This window comes from Plecotus auritus, assembly GCF_963455305.1.
Source record: "Plecotus auritus genome assembly, chromosome: 7".
Taxonomy (NCBI): domain Eukaryota; kingdom Metazoa; phylum Chordata; class Mammalia; order Chiroptera; family Vespertilionidae; genus Plecotus; species Plecotus auritus.
The window spans coordinates 94,410,775-94,437,809 of NC_137774.1; the positions used below are offsets into that span (position 1 = coordinate 94,410,775).

A 27,035-nucleotide genomic window follows, 5' to 3' on the forward strand; every position below is an offset into this window, starting at 1 on the left:
TTCTCTCTCATCATTGATGTTTCTATTTCTCTCTTCCTCTTTCTTTCTCTCTGAAATCAATAAAAATATATTTTTTTAAAAAGAAATGTCATTGATGAAAGAGAATCATTGATTGTCTGCCTCCTGTACACCTACTACTGGAGGTCAAGTCTGCAATCTGTGCATGTGCCCTGACTGGGAATCGAATCGTGACCTCCTGGTTCATAGGTAGATGCTCAACCACTGAGCCATGCTGGTTGGGCTAGGGCAATGGTTCTCAACCTTTCTGATGCTGCGACCCTTTAATACAGGTTGAGAACCGCTGCTGTAGAGCCTAAGACCATCGGAAAACACAGATATTTACATTACAATTCATTAACAGTAGCAAAATTACAGTTATGAAGTAGCAACGAAAATAATTTTATGGTTGGGGGTCACCACAACATGAGGAACTGTATTAAAGGGTCACGGCATTAGAAAGATTGAGAACCACTGGGCTAGGGTTAAAATCTTAATATATGTAGGAATAACTTTGCAGTGTTTCAGAAACACCCCTGGAACACTTCAAAAGATTTGAAATTTCATAGGAAACATTGTAAAATAAGTGATGAAAACTTCTGTTTATAGTGTGGATAAACAATGGTTGTAAATTAAATGAATAGTCAGGGCCTTAGAAACCTAAGAGAGCCACTTGATTCTTCCCAGCTCCCTATTTTTCGGTTTTTGCATTTCTTCATGCATCACAGTGCATTTAAACTGGACTTGGAGGAAGAACCTTATGAGCTGACACTTTTGAATGGAAATATCTTACACTGTTGCAAAGGTTTCATAGAGTCACTTCAAGAAAATGCCAAGTTAGATATAACAGAGGAGAAACCAAGTTGGTGGCATAGGTAAACACCTAAACTGCTGCCTCGCACAACAGTTTCAAAACTACAACTAAAAGACAAAACAGACATCATCCAGAACCACAGGAAGGCTGGCTGAGTGGAAATTCTACAATTAGAAGGAAAGAGAAAAGCACACTGAGACTCAGAGGAGCTGCAGGAGGCAGAGGTACTGAGACGTGCATGGAGAGGACTGGCAACTGAGTGCCTGGCTGGCTTTCTCAAGTGGGAGGGAGACAAAAGCTCCCGACTGTGCTGAACTCCAGTTCTGGGTGAGACTCTGGGGACCCAGACTCATTTGGGGAGAAACTGGACTGTCTGGCAGTGGGCGGAACTCGAGGGCGGCTTTCTCTCAGAGGTGCTTGCAGTGATTACCATGGGACACTGAGACACAGGGGCCTATTAGGGCAGGGCTGATGGGAAACCAATGCTGCCTGCTCTGCTCTGAGACTCCGCCCCATCCAAGCTGAGCACAGAGGCTTTTGCAAGTCTAGTCTCATAAGGGTGTCTCCAGCACAGAAGTTCTCACAGCATAGACATAGCTGATCCTCACAGCAAATTGGCCTGGAGGTCAATTCTTCCCAGTGATACCAACAACAACCAAGGCTTAACTACAAGACTGTGCACACAGTCCACAAAGGGGTGCACCAAGAGTGTCCACCTCAGGTAACTGGGGAGGCTGAGCCACTGAGCCCTATAGGACACCTAGCACACAAAGCCACTCTATCAACTCAGGGAAGCAACTAAAATGCGTAGACAAAGAAACAGATCACAAATGAAAGAAATGGAGGAAAGCAAATGACTGAATATAGAGTTCAAAACCACGGTTATAAGGCTTTTCGAGAATATCCTAGAAAAGGCCAATAAATTTAGTGAGACCCTCGAGGATATGAAAAAGGACCAGAAATTAAGCATACACTGACTGAAATAAAAAACATTATACAGAGATCTAACAGCAGACTAGAGGATCGCAAGAATCAAGTCAAAGATTTGAAATACAAAGAAGCAAAAAACTCAACTGGAAAAGCAAAAAGAAAAAAGAATCCAAAAATATGAAGATAGTGTAAGGAGCCTCTGGGACAACTTCAAGCGTACCAACATCTGAATTATGGGGGTGCCAGAAGAAGAGAGAGAGCAAGATACTGAAAACCTATTTGAAGAAATAATGACCAAAAACTTCCCCCACCTGGTGAAAGAAATAGACTTACAAGTTCAGGGAGCACACAGAACCCCAAACAAAAGGTATCCAAAGAGGACCACACCAAGACACATCATAATGAAAATGCCAAGAGCAAAAGACAAAGAGAATATTAAAAACAGCAAGAGAAAAACAGTTTATTACCTACAATGGAGCACCCATACAACTGTCAGCTGATTTCTCAACAGAAACTATGCAGGCCAGATGGGAGTGGCAAGAAATATTCAATGTGATGAATAGCAAGAACCTATAACCAAGATTACTCTACCCAGCAAAGCTATCATTCAGAATTGAAGGTCAGATAAAGAGCTTCACTGATAAGAAAAAGCTAAAGGAGTTCATCACCACCAAACCAGTATTATATGAAATGCTGAAAGGTATTCTTTAGGAAGAGGAAGAAGAAAAAGGTAAAGATAAAAATTATGAACAACAAATACATATCTATCAACAAGTGAATCTAAAAATCAAGTGAATAAAAAAATCTGATGAACAGAATAAACTGATGAATATAATAGAATCAGGGACATGGAAAGGGAGTGGGCTGACAATTCTCGGGGGGAAAGGGGTGTGGGGGGTTCGGGAAGAGACTGGACAAAAATCGTACACCTAGGGATGAGGACAGTGGTGGGGAGGGGTAAAGGCAGAGGGTGGGGTGGGAACTGGGTGGAGGGGAGCTATGAGGGAAAAAAGAGGAACAATTGTAATAATCTGAACAATAAAGATTTATTAAATTTTTTAAAAAAGAAATATATATATAAAAAAAGAAAGAAAATGCCAAGTTGGTAGTCCCTTTCTTTCAGTCAGCTTTCAGGTGACAAAGACATTAAAAATCATTTAACTGCCACCTGGACATTTTGCTTATTGGAAAGGACATCACATAAAAGACACTTTCGTTGGAAGGAACCTAATCAGGCACCTAAACAGTAATGGACATCTACCCCTGTTTATGGACATCAAAGACTGCTGGAGGACGAGAAGGTGCCGACATCAGGGATAGACAACTATCCCTAGACATCGACAAGGTTTGTGTACCTACTATTTGATACTGAACTCAGAATCCATTTTGGTTGATTATCTTTTACCAGTCTGATAATGATTAGTCATCATAATAGTTATATTTGTCTTTGGCTTTTTCTATATAGTCCAACTATTTATGATTACTGAACATGTATAACTATTAATATTCTTTCCATGGCTTATGTAAATGTTATACTAGATGCCAAATACAGAAAACTGAGGCAGAAGGCAAAATTCGGATCATGATAGTTCAGAACAGAAATTATCTAGCATGTTTTATCTGTAATGAAGGCCATAGGACCTGACTGCCTTCCACTTACCTGCCCTTCCCTTTTGGAAAAAATTCAACCTCAGCTCAGATTCCATGGTTATAGTATAGCCCTATGCCCAATGGTCAACAAGACAACGTTGATACTGAGATTTCTTAGGAATAAGCCTTCTTAGGGCTGAGACCACGCTATCCAATCAAAAGGTTGGTCATTAATGCATTCTTTGGATTGATTTATGACCAAAGTGGGAACTGTGGATGAAAAAAAGGGGTCCTGTAGAAAGAAATCTCATAGGGTGACCTGTTCATAAATTCATAACTGGGTAGGTCATAGTGGGAAGCCAAGCCCCATTCCTATAACTTCTTTAGTGAAAGGTTTTAAGCCAGCCGGTCCATTGCTCTTATGCATCTAAGGTTTACACACCTTTGAAATACCAGATATAGTAACCCTCAAAGGGGATGGTAGCTCTCAAGAGAGCAATAAACAAAATTATTTTCTATTTTATTTGACTTTTTCCATCAGCATTTATCTCCTTTATGCCCTATTCCACTCCCCTCTTGCCCCTGCCATCATCACATTGTTGTCCATGTCCATGGGTTCTCTCTCTCTCTTCCTTTCTCAATCCCTCCACCCTCTCAACGCCCCCCCTTCCCCCCCACCCCGCCCCAGAACTGTCTGCCTGCTCTCTACCTAGGAGTCTGTTGTGAAATTTAATGAACAAACTGAACTACCAAGCAAAAGAGAGAACATAACTTGTTAACTATCCTTTGGTTTAATCCCCACCTTGTTTTCTCCCATGTCCTTACATTTCCTTCTTAATTTCAAATGCATAAAAGAAGATGCAAACTGTTATTCTCCAGTGCATATTGCATCTTCTTTTATGGCTTATACCATCAGTTAGGCTCAAATAAACTGTTATGAAAATTCTCTACAGGTCTGAATATTTTTTTTTTTTTACTTTCCTGGGAGAGTGTCCTGACAGAATGAAGCCTTTCAAATAAGCTATAGTTGTGTGTGGCTGTAACAGTGGGGAATTATAACCTCCCTCACCATTCCTTTGACATTGTTTCTGTAAATACTAACTCTGACTAATACATAGCTTGTAGATAAACAGCATGTTTGTAAAGGAATTATATGAACTAACTTCAGAAGATGCATATTCTGACCTTCAGTCATCCCAGTTTTGGGAGGTTTGCTGACCTTCAACCATAGAACCAAGATGATGAAGACCAGGATGATGCACACCCGACCATCACTTGACCAGTTTCAATAGTCCTCATTGAAATGGATTGTGCTGGTCAGCACATGGAGAACTTTTCAGACCCCTCTTCTTGATTTCCTTGTTCTGCTTTTCTCTTCCTCCTTATAAAAAGCTCTGCCGGCACTGAGATGTTGAGATGGGCTTTGCAACAGGAGTCCCCCATCTTCTCAGGTGTCCAGTACTTGAATACACCACTTTCTTTATTCAACAGCATCTGTCTCAGGGGTTTGGCTTATTTGGTAGCAGGCAGCTGGGTTCTGGTGACATGGCCCTAAAGCCAACATAGTGTAGGGGAGGCAGAGTGGCTGGAGTGGAGGATAGTGTCTCACAGGTGGCAAGTAAGTGCGGGGGAAACTGAGGTACAGAAGAGGTTTCGGATTGAATTAAAGAATTTGCAGTGTTCTATGACTTCATGACCAGAGGGGACATCAGCAGTGGGCACCTGAGCAATGCTCAAGGTACAAGGTGGTCATACCATGCTACAGTGGAGACCCCAGGTCAAGCTGGCCAGTACAGCCCTGGCTGGTGTAGCTCAGTGGTTGAGTGTTGTTCCATGCACTGAAGGGTCCTGGGTTTGATTCCTGGTCAAGGGCACCTGCCTGGGTTGCAGGTTCAATCCCTGGCCCAATTGGGGCATGTGGGAGGCAACCAATCATATGTCTCTCTCTCATATTGTTGCTTTCCCCTCCCTCTGTCCCTCCCTTTCACCTTCCCTAAATGTCAATGGGAAAAATATCCTCAGGTGAGGATCAATAAAACAAACAAACAAAAAGATGGCCAGAACATATTGTTTCCAGTGGATACCAAGAATTTCAGATGATTCAAATGCTTGGGGGCAGGATGAATAATAATCTCTGCTGACTTCTTTACAGATTTTAGCAATACAATAATCTGATTTATTTTTGCCTATAGGCTAGTTGTTTAGTGTGATTAGATTTCACCGAAAAGATAATGGGTTCAGAGAGGGAATGTAGCAGTGAGTCAGTTCAGTGCCTAGCATTCAAGCTTTGTGTCTCCAAATTCACTACCTCTCAGTCCCCTTCACTGCTTCTTTTGGGCCTCACTGATGGCGATGACAGTCATTCTAGAGCTCATCTCTCTCATGTCCCCATGAAAGGGTGCCCAATGGTCTCTGGACCCTGAGTTGCCTTCAGCTCCCAATTACTGTCTCATTCCACGGGACAGTAAGGGGCTGGGCCAGGCTGCTGTGCTGCACGTGGCAGGAGTAGGGGACTCTGTCTGAAAAGGGGATTTTCACCACTACCCAGGACTGGTAAGTGCCATTTTCATTGATAGGACCCTCTCCCCATGAGTCAGTCTCCACTACACTGTCTGCCTGAGTCCAGTACAGACTGATGGGTTGTGGGTAGAAGTTGTAGGCCAGGCACTTGAGGGTCCTGATGTTTCCTGGGTCCACATGGCTGGTGACTGACACAGAAGGAGGGTCTGTGGAGAGATACAGCACAGAGGTTGAGGGTCTGAAGGAAACATTTCCCCTTTTATGTCTCTCCCACCCCTGGAGTCAGGGATGAGCAGAGCTCTCAGTTTTCTACCTGTCTCCCTAGGGAAACTTCCAGAAGATCAGGGAAGCTGAGGCTTTCCATGAACCTTCCCTGTTGGATAAAGGAATGTCTGTGGCTACTTTCTTGCCTCCCAGCACCCTGCCCACCCACTGTGGATTGACTTCTGATGGCAAGAAATGCATTGTTTTGTTTTTTCTCAAAATCTCCCAGTGGGTTTTGTGGCTCCTGCCTCCTCCCGTCTGCCTGCTGCTCTGTCTTTGTGACCCTTCCCTCATCCCTCCCATAAGAACTTCTTTCTGATTAATTCTTAAACCAAGGTCTCAGCTTGTGTCAATCAATCCTGCTCACACTTACTCATCTTCATCCTTCCTGGGCAGACATTTTACACACCTGCCTTTGCCCCGCAGCCAAGCCAGGAGGCATATCACAGAGAGAAATGACTACAGGATTTGCCTGAACTGTTCCCCTGAGGTTCCAGCCTGAAGTTGGTCTTTCTCAGCTCAGTGTGATGAGGAGGACATGGGGGCAGTAGGTACCTTGACGGTCCAGGAAGGGCCTGCTGTATTGCAGGTACCTTCGCAGCTTCTGGGTGCACTCTTCTTCCAGGTAGGCCTTGGCCCGCTGCACAGAGCCTTCTGTCTCCCACTTCACCTTGGTGTTCAGAGCTTCTGGTTGCAGGGGGATCCAGGCTGGGATTTCTGTGTCGAACTTGATGTAGTCCCGTCCATCATAGGCAACCGTCCAGAATGCCCCACCGTAGCTGTTATTCTGAAGTTTACAGCCATACTTTTCCTGCATGGTGTGATTCCCTGCATGTAACACAACCCCCCAGAAATCAGTCACCCTGGCATCAACTCCATCTTAATAACTTACTCCTGCACAGTTTGCAATGAAGAAGAAAGGGTTTTGAAATCTAAAGATGCATCCCCTTTATCTTGGCAAATGGGTTATTAGCCAGAAATAGAGTGAGAAACTTAGTATGCTTTGGTGTTTTAGGCCAGTCTGAGATGAGATACCTTCTTCCCAATCAGGGAATTTCAGATTACTACAGGCTGTGTATAGATCTAGTCCCATGAAGCACCTTTTTAAATGAACATTGAATATACTGTGAGGTCTCAGGAACCTGAACAAGCACAGAGGTGCATTTTCAAGTTAAATAGAAATTACTTGTAGTTAAAAATAGATAGTGCAATCTGTCCTCTTTTCCCATCTCCATGGAGTTTGATGTCTCCAGTTGAGTCCACATAAGTTGATCAGTTCTTCCCTCTATACGGGTGTTTGATATTTTCATTACAGGTCTTTAACACGGCCTCCCTTCCCATTTGGAAATTGGCCTTAGGAAAGGGGGGCAGAATCACTTTATTTCTATTATAAAAGTAGGTGTTTATCCAATACTGACTAGTGCTATTGGCACTGGCTCTGATCTCAAGCTATCTGGGCTCAAATCCCAGACCCGTCTTCACCCTCACCTGGCTTGTATAAATTTCAGCCAATAACCGGTTTTGCTTCAATTTTCTCATTTCTAAGATGGCAATGGAACTATGTTAGAGGGTTATCTTGATCATTGCATGTGTCAATACATGTGCCTAGCACAGCACATAGAGCTCAATAAATGTCAGGCCTTATTATTTTCTAATACCTGTTTTCATATCTTTACTCATGATTGCTCACATCAACATTTCCATTCCAGTCAATCAAACTTGTTTTAGTTTCTTTCCCAGGCACATGTGCCTTACCCACACTTATTTCTGAGCACAGTTCAGGCTGTTTTCTCACTAGGACTTCCAAACTACATCCTTCAGATTTAGTAACTTTTGCCTTCTTTTGTAGCTTCTTGTTTGTTTGTTTTTTAATGCTCAGAAACCCATCTTTTGACGCCAGCCCTATAATAATTTAAAATCACCAGTTCATCAGGCCTGTGGTTAGCTGGCTTGTGGGGTAGGCAGCATGGTTTGGGGAGAAAGAGTGCTGGGTTGGGAGATGGGAGAACTAGTTTCCTATCTCCACTCTGCCGGCTCCTCACACCATAAGACCTGGTGACCCCTCCCACCTGAGTCTCCTCCTATGGACAGGAGGGTGTTTATGATTTTATGGAACCCTAACAGTTTGTGGTTTTGAATTCAGTCCTTCCTGAGCTGCTAGTATGAGCCATGGTTTGCACTAGGTACTTTCTTTCAATCACTTAGCATCTTCATTGTCTGTCTTAGGTTATGGGGCTCCCGGGGAAATCAAGACAGGCTATGTTCTAGCTTTCACGGAATTTACCTAGGTAATTTTTAAAAAATCTCTTGGAGCCCTGACTGGTTTGGCTCAGTGGATAGAGCGTCGGCCTGCGGACTGAAGGGTCCTAGGTTCGATTCCGGTCAAGGGCATGTACCTTGGTTGTGGGCACATCCCCAGTGTGTGGTGTGCAGGAGGCAACTGATCGATGTTTCTCTCTCATAGACGTTTTTAACACTCTATTCCTCTCCCTTGCTCTCTGTAAAAAATCAAAAAATATATATTTTAAAAAATCTCTTGGAGGCAGGACTCAATGGTCCAATTTTGGCAGATTCAGACCAGATAATTAAGAACATGTTCACTGTGAAACAGTTAGTGACTGGCAGAGCTAGAACCTGAACCCTGATCAGAATGACCCAAGGTTAGCTCACTCCTCAACATCCCTGGGTGGGGATGAGTTTGATGCCTTCTAAAGTGGGATCCACCTCAGATGGGTAGGGGTGTGGAGCTGAGAGGACAAATATGCCCTTAAGGGCTGATACTAACAGCACTTGGTGTGAGATTTGAGGCCTGGGAGTGAGCATGGGGGAAGTGATGGGGAAGGAGGAAAAGCAGCTGTGATGTGGGGGAGGGGGATGAAGAAATGTCTGTAAATCTCTAAATGTGCTGCTTTTTCTTTGGCATGGGGAGTATTTCTAGCCTGCAGACCCCTTTTCACTCAAAATTGCAGGGCTGCTTCTTGAGCTAAGACCTTCCACCCCAGCAGTCCATAGTCCACTGACCTGTGTCCTTATAGTAGCCCATGATGTCTTTCAGGTTCTTCAGGAAGAAGTCCCCCCTGGCCTTCTGAAGTTTACTTAGTTCCTCCCAGTCCTCCATTCCTTTCACCTGTTTCCATGGGCCCTGGGGCTCAGCTTTTTCACTTTCACTATCATAGTGGAAGAAGGCCTGGTCGTTGAGGTAGCCAGTTGCCTGAAAACTGGGGAAGCCCTCCTTGGGCTCAGATATCCCATTGGAATGGTAGGTCAGAGAATAAGGCCCTGCAAAAGAGGAGAAAAGAGTGAGCTGTGAAGTTCATGCAGGGGAGTCCCAATGTGGGGCAGCAGAGGGCCAGGGAGGGAGACCTGATCACTGGGCTTCTTCCTCCCCAGCTCTCTCCACCTGCTGCCAGCATGCACTATTGGACGCTCACTTGAGAGAATGGGCTTTACTTCTATTCTGGGGATGATACTTCAGAGACCATTTTGTGTTTTACTACATTGTGTTTTCCCTTGGCACATCCAAAGATGACATTTCTTAGCCTTTTTATAGGTATATTGGGACCATGACTGAGTTCTGTCAAAAGGAAATGTGGGTGGAAGTGATTTATTTCTTCTGGTTGGAGGTCCTATGAGCTGGTTTGAAACCTCTATCTCTCTTTTATTTAGGTGATGATTGTGGAGGCCACAGGATAAAATAGAAGAGTCCCAACATGGAAACTACCTGGGTCCTTAAATCACCCCATGGAAGACAGGAATAGTTGTCTGATCTGTTTTCATGTTTACAGGAGCAAAAAAATAAACATTTGTTGAGTTTGCTACTAAAAACTGTCTTTGTTATTGGAGCATAACCTAGTTGAACCTAACAAACACTATAATTAGAAAGTGTAGGAAGGAGAATTGACTAGTAACCTCAGGAAATGACCTAGAATGGATCAGCATAAGGTAAGAACAGGATGGAACTCAGAAATGCCAGGGCTGTCCCTGCATTTTTGTGTGAGTCGGAGAGCGGTAGAAGGTTGGGATATTTTTATAATAAATTTCAAAATGGATTCCTAATATAACTCTTACTAGAAGCCTGGTGCACGGATTCTTGCACCAGTAGGGTCCCTCGGCCTGGCCGGCGGGGATCAGACCGAAACCGGCTCTCCAACATCTCCCAAGGGGTCCCAGATTGCAAGAGGGCAGTTCTCAGGTGATGCACCCCGGAATCAGGCTCCCTCCTCTCTGGTTCCAGGTGCATCACCCAAGAATCACAGCTGCCAAGTCACCACAGCTTGGTAGCTCCTGCATTGAGTGTCTGCCCCCTGGTGGTCAGTGTGTGTCATAGCTACCGGTAAGAGCGTCTGCCCCATGGTGGTCATTGCATGTCATAGCTATCGGTCGGACGGTTGCTTAGGCTTTTATATATATAGATAGGTGTTACTAATGTTAGAGGTCATATTCCAGATTTCTAATTCCAGTACTTAAGTTATTCTTTTCTTTTTTAAAGTTGGGAGAAGGAAAAGGGTAAGGTAAGGAAGGGTGGAGGAGGTTATGAAGAAACAGATATGATTAACAGGAAGGTGAAAGGTGCCAGTGGGGCAGGGGGAATGGATGGGAGAGAAGGGACAATTGTAGGACATACAGGACATGAACTAGGCTCAGTGATACCAAAACTGGGCCTCAACTCTTCTTTTCACAAACTAACTTAGAAAACATTGAAAAGATGCTTTTGGTATAGGAAATGTGAAAAGCAGTGGGCATGCTGAAAGAGTTTCAAAATAAGAAAAAGTATCCAGGGGGAACAAAAGGGTAGGTTAAGTCAAAAAACATGTGGGTATATGGAAAGCTTGCTAAAATTAGGGTAAAAGGAGATGAAGAATGAGAAAAATTCATATGTAAAAAGTAACAAGGGAAAAGAAGAAAAGAAGAGATAAAAAGTGTGAGTGGGGAAATATTTGTGAGTTATTCTCACTAATTAGTTTCTAAATGCGATTGCCATTTTACTCAGTAGATGTCGAGTAAAGATTACCACACATAATGTGGGTGGGCCTCCTCTAATCATTGAAGGCCACAAGAGAAGAGACTGAGGTCTCCAGAGGAAGAAGGCGCTCTGCCTCCAGATGGCCTCTGGACACAAGACTGCGACATCCTCTCTTCTCTGGCTCTCCAGTGTGCTGACCCACCCCGCAGATTTTGGACTTCTCAGCCCCCACCATGGTTTGGGCCACATCCTTAAAATAAATGTTTCTTTATGTGCATATACATCACATTCATTCTGTTTCTCTGGAGAACCCTAAAGCTACACTAGATTTTGGTGTAGGATGTTATTAACAATGTAAATATAATCAATAGTTATAAAACACATATTCTGACAGTTTGTAAATGTAAAAATTCTAACTTACACAGTTTTGCTTACATTTCTTCATCCTGAAATTTTGTATGCCAAAAAAAGCCTCAGGACTCTGTCCTAAAATGGACTCTGCCCAACCTCCAGCTGGCTTCTTTCCCTGTCACTAGCCTTCCAGGCCCACTGTCAGTGTCTAACTGGGGAGGGGGGCGGGGAAGGAATGGGCTTGTTTCTAGAAGTATCCTCCAGTTAATATGCCTTTACAAGTGCTCTTTGGAGTTGCTGTCTTTCTTTTTCAGAGTCAGATACATCGAGCCATTGGAAGGAGGGAGGAACCAAAAGTTCTACCTGTGTGGCCCCTGCTCTGTCTTGGCTGTATGACCCAGGACAGGTCACTTCACTTGTCTGGGTCTCAGTTTTGCTCATTTTCCTACTAAGAATTTTAGATTCTAATTATTCAAGGCCTTACGTAGCATGAGTCCAGAGGCTCCCTAAATGCTTCTGGAAGTGTGTGAGCTGAGGTAGCTGACAGCCTTGAACACCCATTCCCACTGTACACCGGGAATCCCGGCTTCAGCCGGGGCCCTCTCCCAGCCCATCTATCTTGCTCATTCCCTCCCCTGCATTCTTCTCCATACCCAGCCCTTGGTTCCCAACTCACTGTTTTGAGTGTCCTGGGGGACTGCAGGACCCACAACAAGCAGTAGCGACAGCAGGACAGGCACCATTGTGCTCATCGTGTCTGAGTGGAAGGTACTGGAGCTCCCAGGTCCTGGTGCAGACTACTTGGAGAGACAGCCAGATATAGTTTTGGGAACAGCTTGGCTTTGAGCCCTGCCCAGGTGAGGTAAATGCACAGGCCAATGAGAGTGCCAGGCGGGGCTCCTCAGCTGACTGTGAGGAAGCAGGATGCACAGGCCAGGCTGGGTGTGTTTTCCTCGGTGTCTACAGACGATCTGCTCATGTGGAGCTGAGCCAGGTGATCTGGGACTGGGACTTTGACATGGGTCCAGACTGTTGCTCTCTTGGCAGCAGCATGTAATTACAGGACCAGTCCCATGGTGTTATTTGGTTTGTGCTTCTCCTGCCTAATTCTTAGTTTCTCCATTGATTCCAAGAACTAGCTGGTAAATAAATGTATTTTTTTGCTTAAAGTCAGAATAGGAATCTGTTTCAGTAACTAATGATGTGACTGTTACCAAAATTGGAAAAGGATTCTTTTTAAGCAACAGTCACTTGGGAAAATGGAGGAAGGGGAACCAGGCTTGGTTATGGGGCCGAATTGGGGTTAAAGGCACAGTCTCGCAGGCTATGATAAGGAGTGGAGGGTCAAACAGCCAACTGAGTCACCTCTTATGGTCAACTAGAATAGAATGCTCAGTGAAGGCAAAATATTAGATGCCAAACAGCTTGAGAAATTCAAAGACAAAGTGTGATGATCGAGTCCATAGTGCTGGGAAACTTGTAAAAAAAAAAAAATGTAATTAGCCGAAACCGGTTTGGCTCAGTGGATAGAGTGTCGGCCTGCAGACTGAAAGGTCCCAGGTTCGATTCCGGTCAAGGGCATGTACCTTGGTTGCGGGCACATCCCCAGTGGGGTGTGTGCAGGAGGCAGCTGATCGATGTTTCTCTCTCATTGATGTTTCTAACTCTCTATCCCTCACCCTTCCTCTCTGTAAAAAATCAATAAAATATATTTAAAAAATGTAATTAACTCAAAAGCAGAAAGTATTGAGTCAAAGCACAGTCTGAAAACCAGGTGATATCTATAATAGTGCAGAGAGGATCTTTTGGCTTTTCTAGTTTTAAAGATGAAACAGACAAAAAATGAATAGTGCCTAATGATTTAAAGCTAAAAACAAAAAATAAGTTTTCATAACTTAATAACAAAAGTCTGAAAATTCCAATAGTCAAGTATGACCCAGACATTCCTGCAAAACTTATACAATTGCTACTAAGGATGAGTGACAACAGGAGTTTCACCAGAGGAAGAAGTCAAGTGTGGAATGGCATTGGGAAAGGCTTCCTGAGAGACGTTGGGGTTGAGGGAAATACCCAACAGGGATAGAATTTCTGTTGGCAGCAGGAAGAAATTTTGTAAGGACAGGGATGTGTGTTCTGTCTGTTTCTCTGTCCCTAGTACTAAGCCCAGTTCCTGGCAGAAAGAAGACAACAAATAAACACAAAAATAGATCAATCGATAAATGAGCAGGGACCAAAAGGGATGGCAGCAGATCTATCTGAGAGTCATTGAAGCCATTTGGTGGAAATGGAGTTCAGGAAGGAGAGTGAGGGTATGGCAGATGGCGTGCTATATTCAAAAGGAAGGTTGGAGTCAAATTCCAGACAGTCCGCATCCAAAGAACATCCAATGTCTTCCAATGAGTGAGGCACATTTTACTATTGTGTCTTTTCCTTCACAGCCTATATTCCCTGCATACTCTATCCCTAGATCACCAGTTCTTAGCCTTTTGTGCCATCTACTCACTTGTTGAGACAAATTTTATATTTTCTTAATTTTTAGAAGTTATTTATTTTTTTATTCCTTTCAAGATAATACTTAATGCATTATAAATAAAACACAGAATAGAGCAGAAACCAGTTACATGGAAGTGCAGGTCTTTCCATGTATTTTTGTGACCTGATGGTTGTTTGCAAAGGGGTCCCCCATACAGAGCAACATGCTATCCTAAAGTGGCTCTGTCCTAAATGCAGGTTGCATACCTGTCAGGATCTGTCACTCTCCCCTCTCAGCTGTCTCATACCTTCCTGGTCAGCAACAATCTTTCTACCTCTTTTTGGCAAGCTGTGTTACACTTTTATACCTTCTCTGAAATCTCAATCCTTCCTGGAAGTTTCTGTGGGGCTGTGAATGACTCTGTGCCCTCTCCTGTTCCCCCAGTCTTTAGAGGTTTCCTCCTTCTGGTCCAAGTCTGCCCTGCTTCTCATAAGTGGGGTGAGATCTCTCATTGTAATCTGCCTTAGCCTTGGGCTATTCATGTGACTTCTGGTTTCTTCATTGATCTGAAAATGTTCTCCTGTGATATGTTTTTCTTTATTTGTTCTAAATTGGTGTGTGTGTGTGTGTGTGTGTGTGTGTGTGTGTGTTTAAATACCACTGGCTGGTTTATTTCCTTCTGAGTTATTTGATTTTTCTTCCATTACTAAATATCAAATACAACATTTCCATATACTTCCCACCCAAAACAATGTAATTAAAAATACTAATGTGAGAGAGAATTAAAGGGCCACATGCCTTACCCAGGCCACTTTCCTTTTTCTCCCTGGGGACCTCAAGATAAGAACATAAATTAAACTTAGGCCCCTTTCATGATACTCAGGGGTGGACTGACAATGTCCCTCTCTGTGCCCATTCTTGTCCTGAACCCAGAGCTTTGAGAGTCGTTTTAGTGGGTTAAGTAGGATTCTGAGGAATACCATTCCTCTAAATCCTCCTCTTCCAGTAGGTTATCTACCCTTTTATATCCCCTTTCCTCAAGGTACCTTGGCCCTTCTCTTTCTCAGTGCTGGTGAGTAGAACATAAGAAGCTGTGAACACTCAGTCCAGGTAGTAGGTGATCCTTCTGAGCATCTCAGGGCACTCCTCCTCCAGACAGGCCTCAGACATTTAATTGAGATGCTCTCTGCTCTCTGCTTCTGGTTGGTGTTCAGGGCTGCTAGGGGAGCAGGCCTAAGCCAGCAGTCGGACATTCCCCAAGGGGTCCTGGACTGTGAGAGGGTGCAGGCCGGGCTGAGGGACCCCTCCTCCCCTCCCCCCTCCCACTCCCCCTCCCCCCTTAGCTTATTTTTATTTTTCATTTTGATAAAACACATTATCAAGAAGCTTCTGGAGGTAAAATTTTTGAGAGCTTGTATATCTGAAAATGTCTTTATTATACCTTCACATTTGATTGACAGTTTGGCTAGGTATAGAATTTTAGGTTAGAAATAATTTTCTTTAGAGGTTGAAGGCATCTCTCTGTTTTCTTCTAGCTTTCATTGGTACATTTGAAATGTTTAGAGCAGTGGTCGGCAAACTGCAGCTCGCGAGCCACATGCGGCTCTTTGGCCCCTTGAGTGTGGCTCTTCCACAAAATACCACGTGCGGGCATGCACGTACAGTGCGATTGAAACTTCGTGGCCCATGCACAGAAGTTGGTTTTCGGCTCTCAAAAGAAATTTCAATCGTTGTACTGTTGATATTTGGCTCTGTTGACTAATGAGTTTGCCGACCACTGGTCTAGAGACATTCTGATTTTTTTTGGTTACTCCTCACTTGAGGATAGTTTTTCCACTGATTTTCAGAAAGGATGGTAGGGATGGAGGAGGAGAGAGAGAGAAAAAACAAACATTGATGTGAGAGAGACACACATTGATTGGTTGCCTCCTGCATGCACACTGACCAGGGCCAGGGATCAAACCTGCAGCCCAGATACATGCCCTTAACCAGGAATTGAACCCGCAACCCTTAGGTCTGTGGGCTGACACTCTAACCACTGAGCACCACTGGCCAGAGCGCCATTCTGATTTCTTTTTTTTTTTTAATTATTTTTTACATCTTCATTGTTGAAAGTATTACATATGTCCCTTTTCCCCTCCCCCACTGACTTCTTCTAGCCCATCCCTGCTCCTCACCCCAGGCCTCACCCTACTGTCTATGTCCATGGGTTATGCATATATGCATACAAGTTCTTTGGTTGATCTATTCCCGCCACCTACCCAACCCACCTTCCCTGTGAGATTTGACCATCTGTTCATACTTTTGTCTCTGGATCTATTTTGTTTATCAGTTTATTTTGTTCATTAGATTCCACATATGAGTGAGGTCATGTGATACTTGTCTTTCTCTGAATGGCTTATTTCACTTAGCATAATACTGTCTAGGTCCCTCCATGCTGTCTCAAAGGGTAAGAGATCCTTCTTTTTTACAGCTGCATAGTATTCTATGGTATAAATGTACCACAGCTTTTTTAAAAAACAAATATTTTATTGATTTTTTACAGAGAGGAAGGGAGAGGGATAGAGAGTGAGAAACATCGATGGGAGAGAAACATCGATCAGCTGCCTCCTGCACACCCCCTACTGGGGATGTGCCCGCAACCAAGGTACATGCCCTTGACTGGAATTGAACCTGGGACCCTTCAGTCCACAGGCCGACGCTCTATCCCAGGGGTGGGCAAACTTTTTGACTCTAGGGCCACAATGGGTTCTTAAACTGGACCGGAGGGCCGGAACAAAAGCATGGATGGAGTGTTTGTGTGAACTAATATAAATTCAAAGTAAACATCATTACATAAAAGGGTACGGTCTTTTTTTTTTTATTTCAATAGTTTTATTCATTTCAAACATTTTAACAAGAAGAATGTAAACACTAATTATGATAATTTGAAACTTCAAAAAATGGAGGAATCATAGCACAATAACACACCTTATATTGAAGATGGCAAAGGCAAAATAAAATTGCCTAACAAAGGAAAGGTACAAAAGCCTTTCAAATTAAACTTAAATATAATAAAATAATTTAAAACTAAAACAAATAGAAAAGAACAAAATGTGTAAACAGTAAATTAAACATTTTCTTTAGTGCAACTTCCAAATTATGCCCGGGACGTAGATGTAGATGGCAATGTAGACTGGGTTGAAAGGTTTTTGGTCTTTAAAACATCAACTTCAGTGGGAACAGTGTTGTTGGTCTCCTTTTTAGCTAATGCTTTGATACTGTGCTCTCCAGGGGCGTGTCTCCCTACATCACCACGATAACGTGTCTACGCATTCCCAGGGTGATGTCGGGGATGCGTCCGCTGGCATTACAAGGAGCCTCTGGAAGATTGAGAGGTTGTTCCTTCTACTGAATGGGCGGATATAAATCCGCCCACTCAGAAGAAGAAGCTGCGGCTGTGTTTCCGACGTTGCCATGTTAACACTGCTGCTGGTGAAGGAGCGAAGGGGAGAGCAAGAGAATCCTCCGCTCTTTCGGCTCCACGGGCCGGATAGAACAGCCGACCGGGCCGGATCCGGCCCGCGGGCCGTAGTTTGCCCACGGCTGCTCTATTCACTGAGCCAAACCGGCTAGGGCTACCACAGCTTTTTTTATCCACTCATCTACTGATGGACACTTGGGCTGTTTCCAAATCTTGGCTATTGTAAATTGGGCTGCTATGAACATAGGGGTGCATACATTATTTCTGATTGCTGTTTTGAGTTTCTTAGGATATATTTCTAGAAGTGGGATCACTGGGTCAAATGGCAGTTCCATATTTAATTTTTTGAGGAAACTCCATACTGTTTTCCATAATGGTTGTACCAGTCTACATTCCCATCAGCAGAGTATAGGGTTTCCTCATTCTGATTTCTGATTCTTTTGTGTATGACCTGTGTTTTGTTTTTTTTTCCCTGTCTTATCCAGAAACTTGTAAAATTTTTATTTTTTCTCTAGTTTTTTGAAATTTCATGACAATATGCTCTGGTCTGAGTCTATTCCTCCTCAGTTCTTTCTATATGTAACTTCTATTGTATAACTGTTGGACCTTCTGGCCAGTAATTTTCTTATGTGTTCGCTCCTACCATCTCTTTTTCTTTTTACTATAGTTTCAGGGAGATTTCCTCAACTAAGGAAACCACCTCCCCCTTGGCTGAGGGACTCCACAAACAAAATGACCCATCCCTCTGCTCCTGGACGTAATGAAAAACCTGGAGCTTTCCAGGGCCCGTGAGAGGGCTGGCGGTGATGCCCAATGGCAGGAGAACCCTCCTTTCCCTTGACAGAGAGGACTACCCACAAGAGACAGAGGGAACTTAGGGAAGAGGTGCTCTGGGCCACCCCCCAACCAACCATGGCTGAGTAAGAGGAGAGCCAATGGCAGGGGGGGTGGGGCGGGCAACAAAAAGGACAGTCAATCCTTCACGGCTTATGCCCTGCCAGGAGAGCACTGAGTTATGGCCTTGATCACTGCCTGTGAGAATGTTCCTCTGCCTGATTCCTTTGTAAAGCCCAGATAGGAACATTGGTGCTCTCCCCTTCCTCCATGATTGACTTCAGAACCACAGAGGGCATCCTGGGCGATGGTTGTGAGGAAAGCCGGGGGTGAAAAACACCAGCTGGCACCACATTGCCCTAGGGTGCTGTAGACTGGATGGGGGCACCGCACAGATTCTCCCCACACCTCCAAACACACACACAGAAGGGTAGGGCAGTTGGCTGCTGTAGCCCAGAATCCTGAACCTTTCCTGTGTCCCACATCCACGGGCGTCAACAACGATCAGTATGTTAGCACCATTCTGAGGCAATCCTGCCTCACCGGTAGGAACAATCGGCTGTGAGTCAGGGAACAACCGGTTGATGGAACATGGAGATGGGGGTGGAGGAAGGAATTGGGGAGGGTGCTTTTGAGAAGAGCAATTAGCCAGGGGCCTCGAAGTTCCTACACATTCATACTTAGCATGTCATGTATGCAAAACCCTGTGGGATCTTAACCAAGCCCATTTCTCAGGGTAGTGTTTGCAATGAGAATCCTCAAGGGATGAGGTACTGGATCCCCTTTGGAAAAAGATCAGGCTTATGACAGCTGACTGTAAAAGCGTGCATTCCTCAAGCTCAGTGTTCTTTGATTGTACTGCAAGCCTACTGCCACCTGGATTCTTTGAAGTTACTGTCTGGGAGTTAGGGGTTCAGGACAACCCTGGTCAACATGCTGCTCATGCTGCTTGCTGTGCCACGATCACCAGTCCTTTGTCTCGCTCTCCTGTCTTCTGCCAGCATCCACAAAACAGTAATGGACTAATTTATTGGGTTGAAAGTAGGGTTAATTTACAGACTTTGACAAGTATCTGTACCTTTTTTGTCTGCATTTGGATCCCCATTGGCAAAGGGTGTGCTGCGCCAGCACGGCCAAAAGTGAACTGAGGAGGGGCGGTGAAGGATTGAAGAAAAGACAGACAAGAGAATACCGCTGGGCCTAGATGAGGACACAAAAGACCCAGCCTGCAAGCTGATGCTTTATTTTATAGTCTGATTAAAACAAGGGTAGATTAACATGTATACAAATGCTCTTGTTTTGGCAACACTTGCTGCACCTCCCACAGCCCATTGGCTACTTAGGAAGGAATTAGGGAGGGCTACAAGGTCAGGTTTAATTATGCCAGGAGAGCTCTGCCCTCCAGGCTGGGACTTGTTTGTGGACCTGCCACAAGTCAGCCTGAGGCTTGACCCTAGAGCCACTCCCTACAAAAGGGGACTTCATGTGCCAAGATGATCAACCCATCTGTTGATGTACCAGGCTGAGCAACCAGCCATGGGAAAAACGGGTTAAGCAATGAAGACCTCCAGATGTGCTGGTGCAATTTTGGGAAACCTGATCAACTATTGCAGGGTAAACAGGATGATTCAGCCCTTGCTGACAGCTTCCTGGAACTCTGCAGCAGACACCATACACATAATGTCCTCTCTTCAGTAAGGTCCAAGCTAGACATTTACATTTGTGTTGATGTTTGAGTCTAAGCGGTAATATCCTATTTTGCCACAAGAGGGAGGCTGGGAGAGGAAAATCAGATCTGCTGACTTTGCCAAGTCACTTGAATAGTTTCTTTCTTTGGATATCTTGTGAATTCTGAGGAAACAGACACAACAATATTCATAGCTATTCCAAAACAAAATAAAAATGACTTGTAATCTTTATATTATTTGCAACTTTTATTTCCATCCAGTTTAAGAGTTTAACTGCCTGGTCGAGTGACTGTAGAGTGATTACGTCTGCTCTTTTATCTTGCTTTTAATATCCCCATCTCAAATCCTGATGTCCCCATCTCCCTCACTCATCTTCAATAATTCCCCATTGTTTTCTCTTCCCTGAACACACACTTTTCGGGGTAAGTGTAATGCCAACTTAGGGTTTTGATCTTCTTCTGATTATTCAAAACAGTAACTCCTAACTAGGATTTTACCCAATATAGTGAGTTATGGTTAATGAATCAGATTTTACAGACCTTGAGCAAATTACTTAATTCCTATGTACTTCAATTTCCTCACTGCTACACTGGATATTACAATAATAACTTTATCACAGTGTTTTTGGTGAGAATTAAATGAGATAATATATACCTGTTACATAGTATTTGCTTAATACCACTACTATACTTACCCAAGGTCCTCCTCTTTCTGTTTTTATTCATTACTCCTGTTACTCATAACTTCTGACTAAAACTTTTCTGTTCCAGCAATGTCCTTCCTAGTCCATGTGACTTAATCACTCCTACTTAGGAGATACAGACTATTTTCCTGATCTCTCCTCTTTGAGATTCCTGATTCTCTGCAGTTGGGGGGCATTTTGTTATCTAATATCACTCTTTATCCCTTATTCTGTGCCTTTTATCAACAGTTCTACAAGGTCTGAGCAACTGGCCTCTGTCTTATTCTGTCTCTTGCAGTCTGTATGACCCATATAAATTACTTGAGTCTGTTTTCTCATGTGTAAAATGGCGTGGAGGACCCTTAGGGTCCCATGTAGCTGTAACAGTTTATGGAAAGAAGAAAAAACACATTTAGTGAGCACCTAGCCTAGACTCTGAACTATGGACTATATTTACTGAGCAAGTTCTCAATGTTGAGCAATGCCCTTGGCAATGAGGGTGCAGGGCAGATCAAGAGACATGCTGCCTCTACCCTCATGAAGCTTACATAGATTAGTTTTAAAAATTGAATTTTCACGACAGCCATGTGAGGACTCACCGATGCAATGTAGCATAGAGGATTAAGTCACTTGATTAAGTCCCTGTAAAACGACTAGTGACTGGTGGAGCCACCATGTGAACCCAGGTTTGATTGACCCCAAGGTTGGCTCACTTTCCACCCAACATCCCTGGGCACGGTGAGTCTGATACTCTTTTAAGTAGGAACAGCCTCAGACAAATGCAGTTGTGGAGCTGAGAGATCAGATATGCCTGGTAAAGAGCTGACTTTGACTATTTCCTGCGAGACTTGAGGCCTAGAAGTGAGAATGGAGAAGTGATGGGGAAGGAGAAAGCAGCTGTGTTGTGGGGGAGGCAGGAGAATCTGTGTATTTCTATTTGTGTCTTTTGCTGATCTTTTAGGGATCTGATATTTTCTTTCCTAACTCCTCTTTTTATGCCTAATTTAATTGGGACTGCCCCTTGATCTTGTAAAAACAGCACATGCAGGTGGACAAAAGTAAGTTTACAGTCATGAGTATGCAAAACAGAGTTTATTCTTGCATTATTATTTATCTTGTATTATATATTTTTCCATATGAACAACTGTAAACTTACTTTTGCCCACCTCTGTATGTACCTTCCATCCACAACACTCAGTCCACTGGCTTTCTCTGTCTTTGGAATAGTGCATGATGTCTTTCAAGGTCACCAGTAAGATGTCCTCTCTGGTCTTCTGCACTTGGCTTTCCTCCTCTCCTCTGTTCCCATCACCTGGCTCTAGGGTCCCAGGGACTTCATAATCATAGAGAAAGAAAGCTTGCTTGTTGGGATGGGCAGTGGCCTAAAATCTAGGAAAGACTTTACTGGGCATGGAAAATCTGGTAAGAAAGGCACAGAGTAAGGACCTGCAAAAGTGGAAAGGACTTTGAGGAGTGGGTCAACTGTGAGTCCCATTGTGGGGCAGCAGAGGATCAAGAAGGAAGACCTAGTGGTTGGGATTAATAGCTGCGTCACCGTATTGTGTGCTGACATGGGCAGAAGGACTTGCCTTTGATAGAAAGTGCAGGAAGGAGAATTTTCTAGATTCAGATAATGAATTATTCTGATTAATTAATTACCCCAGATGGGATCAGCATGGAGTAAAACCAGGATGCTGTCTCTTTATCAACAGTTCTTTGAGTTGCCATGCTGGTGAGAAATGCATTTGCTGACTATTTGTAAATGTTACAGAGTCTAAACCTACACAATCTTAAGAAGTTATCAGCTTAGCCCTAGACGGTTTGGCTCAGTGGGTAGAGCATCAGCCTGCAGACTGAAGGGTCCTGGGTTCGATTCTGGTCAAGGGCACATACCTCGGTTGCAGGCTCCTCCCTGGGCCAAGCCCTCAGGGCGCCTGCAGGAGGCAACCAATCGATGTGTTTCTCTCACATTGATATTTCTCTCTGTCTCTCTTCCACTCTGTCTAAAAATTAATGGAAAAATATCGTGTGAGGATTAAACAAACAAACAAAAAAAGAAGTTATCAGCTTATATATATATATTTTAAAAATATATTTTTATTTATTTCAGAAAGGAAGGGAGAGGGAAAGAGAAAAGCATCAAAGATGAGAAAGAATCATTGATCAGCTGCCTCCTGCATGCCCCACACTGGGGATTGAGCCTGAAACCTGGGCATATGCACTGACTGGGAATAAAACTGTGACCTCCTGGGTCATAGGTTGAAGCTCAACTACTGACCCACACCTGCCAGGCTTAGCTAATATGTTTGTTTCCTCCAGATTTTCATGTGATGATGGGCCCAGGACTAGCTTAGCTCTCTTCTCTCCAGGTCATGTAGTATCTCAGGTCCCGTACCATTATATCCAATTCTCTAGGGGTGGTTTTCCTTCTTGTTCTGATTCTTTCTGCTGACCCCTCTTTAACCCTTATTCCTGGTGGTGTCTTGTCTCCCCCAAACTAGACAGATACAGCCATCTGTGGAAAGAAGGAGGGAGGGAGAGAAGAAAGCTATTTCTCCAATCATTGTGGGGTACAGAGATGCCAGACCTCTGCACTCCTTTCTACTCCCTAACCTTGGGTGATCCTTGCACCCTGAGCATACTGCTGCTCCAGGTCTTGGCACATGTTGCCAACATATGGCTGTGGAGGAGGCTGGTCTCATCTGGTGGGAAGAGGAGGGACAAAGAGGATATTGTGTGGTGGACTAAAGAAGTGGGGGCTTCTTGCTTGGCACCAGTCCTCAGAAACTTACTGTAAAAGAGAAGTTTGTCTTGGTGTTTAAGGGTCCTGTTAGAAGCTTAGAAATAATTAGGCAGAAACCCTCTCCCTCTCCCTCTCCCCCCCAGCACCAACTTTGGCCTCCACCCCTGATACCCATGCTGACTGAGGCACTGTGGACATTTATAAATGGGGCCATTGAAGAATCAGGAGAAATTCAGGCAATTTTAAAAAGTACCCCTATTCCCTGGGCCCTCTGCACTCCCCACTTTCCACCCTCACTTCAGACATTTAGACAAGGACTGCGGTCACTCCAGCTGGACCATCTGTATAGCCCATCTGTATAGTGGGGTCAGAGCTCTTGGTTTCCAAAGGGAACTGTTAGTTTTTTTTTTTTTTTTAAATATATTTTATTGATTTTTACAGAGAGGAAGGGAGAGGAATAGAGAGTTAGAAACATCGATGAGAGAGAAACATCGATCAGCTGCCTCTTGCATACCCCCCACTGGGGATGTGCCCGCAACCAAGGTACATGCCCTTGACTGGAATTGAACCTGGGACCCTTCAGTCCGCAGGCGGACACTCTATCCACTGAGCCAAACCAGTCAGGGAAAACTGTTAGTTTTAAGTAAGTTAGATTAAAAACCCATCATTGAAAGGGTTGGATCTCCATCTGGAAGTACCCTGCAATACACTGTGAGGTGCATGCAGTAGTGATTCCCCAGGTTCTTCCCCGAAGTAACCTACAGCTATTTACTCAAATATCCATACAATGGGGGAGGGGGATACTGAGATCTTTTGAGGTTGCATAGATTATCTGAGCTGGCACTGAGAACCCTGAGGACCCAAAGCGCCATCATAGGGCATGTGGAAGTTGGTAATAAATGGAGCCCTGTCCCGCTTCCTCTCACAGTTATAGCTTACATTCACTGCCTCTACAGACCCATCTGCTGTTCGTTTCCCATGTTCTAGAATGTACAGTTAGAATAGATGAACTTAGCAGATGGCTGAATCCCACATAGATTCCTTGACCACTGAAATAAAGTTATTATGATAGGGGCAGAAACAGAATATTGGGAACCAGCTAGAATTGTAAGAAATATTAATCATGCTCTGTTAACCATGATTGTTTTATTCTGGTTAAAGAAGGCACATTCTAACCTGGCTGGGAGCTCACCTGGAAATGCAGCCCATTCTCCCCATCAGGGAGCTGCCTATTATTGTAGAAAGATTAATAACCTTGTTGCAGAAACCAGAGCCAGAAACCAGAGCTGCTAGCTTTGAAGACCCCTAGCTTTTGCATACCCGAAGGCCTTTGCAAATCCCCAGCCTGTATTACCTGTAAACTGCCCATTTGGCTAACCCTTTCCCTACTTCCCCATGTAATCTTTGTCCTCCTACCCAATATAAGCAGCGGGCTTATGGTGGGGGGCAGAGCAGATTTTTGTGGATGACCTGCTGCTCTCCCATGCTGCCGGCAGTATTGGAATAAATGCTCATATATGATTCAACCCTGTTCTGCTTAATTGGTTCAAGTAGTGACAGGCAGCATGGACCCACTGATTGTCTGGTTACAATTACATAGCAAAGGGCAAGTGAGCTCTGCCCCACTCCCTCTAGGCCAGTGGTTCTCAACCTTTTTAATGCCACGACCCTTTAATACAGTTCCTCATGTTGTGGTGACCCCCAACCATAAAATTACTTTTGTTGCTACTTTATAACTGTAATTTTGCATTACGATTCATAACAGTAGCAAAATTACAGTTATAAAGTAGCAAGTAATTTTATGGTTGGGGGTCACCCCAACATGAGGAACTGTATTAAAGGGTTGAGGCATTAGAAGGTTGAGAACCGCTGCTCTAGGCCAAGAGAATAAATAGAAAGCTATATTGCATCACAGGAAAAATAATGGCAGAAATCAGTGTCATTTTCAAATAATTAAAGAATGCATGGCAGTGGTCTCCATCATATCCCCATTTAATTCACCAGCCTGGGCCCTGAAAAACAGCATGGATTGGAACCTCAATGTTTAGCACTGGGCTAGATGTAGTATATTTAGTAGAACAAAATAACACAGCCTTTGTTATATGGTAAGTGGCTATTGATCGGATTGCTGTGCATACTGATTCATTGTAAGAACAGTCAGATTGCTTGTTCAAATCCCAACTTCTCCACTCAACTAGTTGGTCGACCTTGAATAAGTTACTTAACCTCTCTATTATTCATTTATCTCCTTTGTAATAGTACTTACATCAAAAGGTTGTTATGAGGGATAAGTGAGTTAGTAGCACTTAGAATATCGTTCATTTATTAAGCACTGAATTAATGTTAGTATAACAAAATATTAAATTGGAAATTTTGACTGGGATTTTGAGATGCAATGTTTTAAGAATATATATACAATGCAGATGACATTCTAAAGTGATTTGTTAGTCTGAGATTCACTACTTCAAAGGAAAAACAAACAAACAAGTTATGTCACTTAAACTCTACACCCACATCAAAGTTGTATAAAATGGCAGAGTTGTTGAAAATTAGAGGGCAAGAGAATTAACTTGGGAGAGAGGATATCTTTGGAAAGAGATTGCTGTTAGTTCTCCCAGAGGACAAAGAATGAAGGTGTTGGCCTCTTGCATCTCAAGCCTAGTGAGAGGAGCTCCAATATGCTATTGACTTCTGCTTGATAAATCAAAAAGGGAAAATATAGGACATCCAGTAAATGAATAGAAGGAGATGAGGCTGTATTAGAACAGGCTTGAATGCTCAAAGTTTGTTGACCCTAAGAATGCATAACTATTTCCTGTGGCCCAGACGTGAACATGCCCCAAAGGGAGGTTATTTTATGATGTGCTTAATAGAATACCCGGAGAAGCAAAGAGGCTTCAAAGGCAAAAAAAAAAAAAAAAAAAAAAAGGAAAAGGAAAAAAAAAATCATTTGACAAATTGTCAAAAAGATCAAATCACTTAAATGATGAAGACTATCCAGATGGACTTAGACTTCTCCATAAAGATATTAAATGCTAGAAAACAGTGGAATGATACCCAAATATCCACAGGGGCAGAATCTGGAACTGAGGTCCCCTCCAACTCTCCTCCTTGAGAGTGGAATGTTGGCTCTGGGAGCCACAACAGAGTAAACAGATCTCTGCACTGAGAGTTACTCTCCCATCCAGCCACCCACCTACCTGCTCTTCCAGCCTTGCCCCTTCCCGTTCTTTGGAGGGGATGGGGCTCTTGCAATGAAGGCAATAATGGGTATGGGGCAGGTATTACAGTTCTCACTGGGCCTGGTGGAGAGGAGCTGGGCTCCTGGGGTTGCTGAGGAACATGGAGCAGATGCCCATTATGCTGTGGTGGGAAGCCTGTGCTATTTCTCCCAGCCAAGAGGAGAGGACATCCTGAGATAAATAAGAAAATTCTATCTGTTGTTGCCGGCAAGCCTGCATGTTGGAAACATACTGAAGTCAATGCTCTCTTTCTGATAATCTGAAAATTCCTGTTTCAGTTCACTTAGGACACTACCCTCGCTCTCAACAACAGAGGGTTATTCTCTACAGCCCATTCTTTAACAGCAGGGCAGCCTGCTCCTCAGCTGCAATTCTTTTATCCTTCACTTAGGCTGCCAGGAATGGAAGGGGGAGGGGCGGAAGTGGGCGGCGGGAGGAGGGAGGGCCTGGGGGAGAGCTGGGACCCTGTGGACTTCAGCCT

At 43.8% G+C, this 27,035-nt stretch overlaps 1 protein-coding gene across 2 annotated transcripts; it reads right to left on the reverse strand.

Moving 5' to 3' along the window:
* Window positions 1–3,129: 3,129 nt before the first annotated feature.
* On the reverse strand, window positions 3,130–12,460 carry LOC308253463 (zinc-alpha-2-glycoprotein-like). Of its 2 annotated transcripts, XR_013961134.1 has the most exons (5): window positions 12,106–12,460; window positions 9,137–9,394; window positions 6,671–6,943; window positions 4,157–6,057; window positions 3,858–3,997 (listed from the first exon to the last, which is right to left on the reverse strand). XR_013961134.1 is itself a non-coding variant. In XM_080679003.1 (4 exons), exons 1-4 carry the CDS (start codon window positions 12,179–12,181, stop codon window positions 5,762–5,764), a joined length of 903 nt encoding a protein of 300 aa, XP_080535129.1. In that variant the 5' UTR covers window positions 12,182–12,460; the 3' UTR covers window positions 3,130–5,761. The 2 variants fall into 2 exon arrangements, 1 of the variants encoding a protein (XP_080535129.1); XM_080679003.1 differs by having other exon boundaries at window positions 3,130–6,057.
* Between the last annotated feature and the right edge of the window lie 14,575 nt (window positions 12,461–27,035).

Excerpts from the sequence above, each read along its gene's own strand:
- LOC308253463 (XM_080679003.1), bottom strand. The coding sequence starts at position 12,181 with ATGAGCACAATGGTGCCTGTCCTGCTGTCGCTACTGCTTGTTGTGGGT. Across the intron at positions 9,395-12,105 it reads CCCCCAGGACACTCAAAACA|GGCCTTATTCTCTGACCTAC; the intron begins GTGAGTTGGGAA and ends CCTCTTTTGCAG. Across the intron at positions 6,944-9,136 it reads GGGCTACTATAAGGACACAG|GGAATCACACCATGCAGGAA; the intron begins GTCAGTGGACTA and ends TGTTACATGCAG.